Below are 4085 nucleotides of genomic sequence, written 5' to 3' on the forward strand. Positions count from 1 at the left end.
CTTGATCTTTTCTACCCCCACTAATTCACCCCAGATCCACCTTGTTTGAAATTCCAACTTCTTTCCTGGAAGTCTTGGCAGTGTCCATATGTTTTATACCTCTCCCACCCCCCCCCCCCCCCCTTCCCATGCCTCTCCCCCAAAGCCCTCTCCTCCCACAGTTCTCTCGATGTCTCCATGTCTCTCGGTCCCTGCTCTCAAATGTTGTGTTTGTGTCCTTCCCCCTCTCTCCCCATCTTGTCTACCGCTCCCGATGTTATTTGTTTTGTGTGTCTGTTTGTCTTTCTGTGTGATTAATGTTCGCTCTTTCACGAGCCTCGATCTTGTATACAAAAAAAAAAAAAAAAAAAAAAAAAATCTCTGACAGGTTTGAATGCTAAATTGTGTCTAATTTATTGCAGGATGTCTAGGCCATCCCTTTCCTGATCTGCAAGTAGTTTCGTGAGTCTATTAAGTTTGTACCCAGGTATTTAAAATCACTTTCTGATTTGATATTCACACCAGACTTAGATTGGATGGTTTGTGACTCTGATGGTATGTTTACTGAGCTAAATTCAATTTTATTTTCATTCAGGGGAAGGCCTACCTGACTGGAAGCTGTTTCTAAGGAGATCTTGGGCACCTTTCACACTATCGGAATCAAGTGCAAGCACAGCAAGATGTCAGACTGTGTCTAATGCTGGAGATATGTCCAAGGAGACAGTCTTGACTTCTTGTTTTAGTTTTAGGCCATTACTGAAAGGAGCAGCAGCATGTCCAGAGTGACCCAGACATTATCCAAACTGATGGTGAGAGATTAGACTGCTGAAAATAGGAAAGACTTGACATCAGCAGCAGTGATGGATTCCATGACTTTGCGTGTAAATGGAAAGAAGTTCACTGGTCTGTTGTTGATAGAATCTGTTTTTGCACATTTCTTGCAGATGGGAGTGATGTTTGCTGATCTCCAGTCATAGGGGAGGCGGTCAAAGGAGGACAGACCGAATAGAGCAGGTAGAAGGGAAACAAGAACAGCAGAGCTGGAGTTGAGAACATGGACGCTGATGCCATTATGGCCAGTTGCCGAAGAAAGGTCAAGGATTGACAGAACTTGATTGCCGAAGAAGGGTGTCTGCCTTCTCTGGAGATAAGAACTTAAAATGCAGTATACAGTGTGTACGATGTGGACCGAACGCGATAAGACGTGAGCCTTACGCAATGAAGTAAAGTTTCCCTCAGTCTGGTTGAGAAGCTTCCATGTTAATAAAGCAAGCCAGCAAGCTGATTGACCGCAATTGTTTCCTCATAGTATACGGTGTACCAAGGCTGAGATGATGGATAATAGGATAGCTGCAGACGGTATGGACAAAACCGCTGCGGGAGAAAAAGTTTGCTCAAAGCAACATCCGTTTCTTGCTTTTACAATGGAATTCAAGCGTGACACGGATGGCTCAAGTGGGCAAGCAGGTATAAATGTGGATTGATGCAGTGATTGGTGAAACATGTGGTTGATTTAAAGCGTTTGAAGTTGTTGACACCATCACAAAAGTGAAACAACAATCCTCCACCAGTCACCATTGTAATCCCAGATGTTCCACATTGGTTTGATGTGAGGGACGCTCCCTATGGTTTGGTGGGTACAATGGTGACTGCAGGAAAGTTTTATTTTTACAAAATGAAGTTCACATTATGGATCATCTTCCTCGCATCTTCCCTAGAAAATCTGTTGATTTGGTTCCCTGAACTCGGAACATTATTTAGTTCCCCGTTAGGAACCAGGTGGATGGACCAGATGTGCAATGCAATTAGCTTTTCACCCTCTCCCTTTTCAATGTGTTCCAGGTGAAGTTGGAGACTGGAAGAATCATCTGACTGTGGCTCAAAACGAGATATTCGATGAAGTTTACAAGAAGCTCATGGTGGGAAGTTCTCTAACGTTTAAACACGAGCTCTGATAAAACGGTTTCTCAACCGACAGGGTTTGAATCTTCATGTGATCTGCTTTATACACAATCATATTTGGTGGGATTCATTTCAAGAGCAATCGTTGAAATGATGTTTTTCTGCATTATGCAAATGATTTTAGTGATATTTTAAACACATAAAGACATTTTAACAAGGAAATTATGCATAAACAAGAGCACACTGAGTCATAACAACAACAACAACAACATAAAGATCAATTTACCAGCAGCATAGTGCTGATCCGTGGACGACTGCATTGCTCCTGGCTCGCCACAACTATGATGTTTAATTTTGATTGTTTTGAAATGGATATTCAACCAGTGATGGAGTCGGATTGCAGGAGCTAAACAAATCGTCTCCCACAATGGATCAATAGCCATATTCCAAAAGTGCATACAAATGTAAAAAAGTGATCGGCAACAGATGGAACCTTCAATAGCAAAACATCAAAGTGTGAATGAAAACTACCATACATTAATTGTCTAATTAACAAGGATCTAAATTTACATTATGAACTTGTAAAAGTCACTATAAAGTACAACATATTTTTTAAAAAAGAAAAGAATATGGAGCCTGTGAATATGGAGTTCGGGAAAGTTACGTCATTACTGGGAGCACAGCTACGCCACTGATGCAGTGCCCCCTGATAGTAGTAAGCATGGTACCCATTTTGCCAACCTCGGAAGGATGACACACTGAGTCAACCCACCTGGTGTTATTTAACGGCACAACAGGGGCTCAAACTCAAGACTCTAAGGTATTAAGCCAGCCACCTTAACTGAGTAGACCCTACAATATTAAGCCAGTCACCTTAACCCATAAAACCCTAAAACCTTAAGCCAGCTACCTTAACCCATAAAACCCTAAAACCTTAAGCCAGCTACCTTAACCGATAAGACCCCACAATATTAAGCCAGCCACCTTAACCCATAAAACCCTAAAACCTTAAGCCAGCCACCTTAACCCATAAAACCCTAAAACCTTAAGCCAGCTACCTTAACGATAAGACCCCACAATATTAAGCCAGCCACCTTAACCCATAAAACCCTAAAACCTTAAGCCAGCCACCTTAACCCATAAAACCCTAAAACCTTAAGCCAGCCACCTTAACCGATAAGACCTCACAATATTAAGCCAGCCACCTTAACCCATAAAACCCTAAAACCTTAAGCCAGCTACCTTAACGATAAGACCCCACAATATTAAGCCAGCCACCTTAACCCATAAAACCCTAAAACCTTAAGCCAGCCACCTTAACCAATAAGACCTCACAATATTAAGCCAGCCACCTTAACCCATAAAACCCTAAAACCTTAAGCCAGCCACCTTAACCGATAAGACCCCACAATATTAAGCCAGCCACCTTAACCCATAAAACCCTAAAACCTTAAGCCAGCCACCTTAACCGATAAGACCCGACAATATTAAGTCAGCCACTTTAACCGATAGATCCTACGATATTAAGCCATCCACCTTATCCAATAAGCCAACACCAGGCTTGTAGAACAGCATAACCAGGCAATATAAAACACGTGATAAGCATAAACCAGGCATGTCATGAATTGGGAAATGTTTCATGATTTAAGTATGTGCGTGCCCACACCACTTTATGTTTGTTGTGAACCTACATACACCTCACCAATAAAACCAAGCTTGACTTCAATCTCGAACTTGTCGTCTTCATTCATTTTAATAATTTCTTGTTTGGGTTGAAGTATTGTGACTCAGATTAACGTGTAGTGTCTCCTGCCACCGGCTACACCATTACAAGGGTCCTTTGTGACTGTTTTACCATGAAGCATGTTTTTACCGGTTTTTACCCTCCATTGCCACCAATCATCGTTCTACTTTTCTGGGTGCTTTTCCCACTGTTTGGCTTGGTTTCGGAAGGGGGAAGAAACTATTTATTTTATTTCTCGGCTGACCTTCATCAAGATAGAATGACATCACTTGGAACGGAAAGGACAGCGCAATGATGAGGAATAGTTACAAAGCCTTGCAGAGAGCTCAATTCTAGTTACCATCGATTTTGGAGTTATACCCAGCGAAGTATCATTTTCGTGGAACATCTCTTATGCGACCGGGTTGTGGATTTTACTTCATCAAATTATTTTTTCACCATACTTGTAATCACCTGAAGT

At 41.8% G+C, this 4085-nt stretch overlaps 1 protein-coding gene and 1 long non-coding RNA gene across 2 annotated transcripts in view; both read left to right on the forward strand.

Moving 5' to 3' along the window:
* The window catches only part of LOC137432841 (sulfotransferase 1C1), a 102237-nt gene extending 98630 nt beyond the window's left edge, over positions 1 to 3607 (forward strand). Inside the window, exon 6 of the mRNA XM_078783673.1 lies at positions 1822 to 3607. Within this exon, the coding sequence (XP_078639799.1) occupies positions 1822 to 1934 (113 nt within the window). The 3' untranslated portion in view covers positions 1935 to 3607. The remainder of the gene's footprint in view (positions 1 to 1821) is intronic.
* On the forward strand, positions 575 to 1446 carry LOC144893319 (uncharacterized). The gene is made up of 3 exons (XR_013624381.1): positions 575 to 788; positions 924 to 1183; positions 1289 to 1446. It is a non-coding gene; the product is annotated as an uncharacterized LOC144893319 (long non-coding RNA).
* Positions 3608 to 4085: the final 478 nt, after the last annotated feature.

The sequence above is a fragment of the Myxine glutinosa genome, chromosome 8, assembly GCF_964187855.1.
Source record: "Myxine glutinosa chromosome 8, kmMyxGlut1.1, whole genome shotgun sequence".
NCBI classification, from domain to species: Eukaryota; Metazoa; Chordata; class Myxini; order Myxiniformes; family Myxinidae; genus Myxine; species Myxine glutinosa.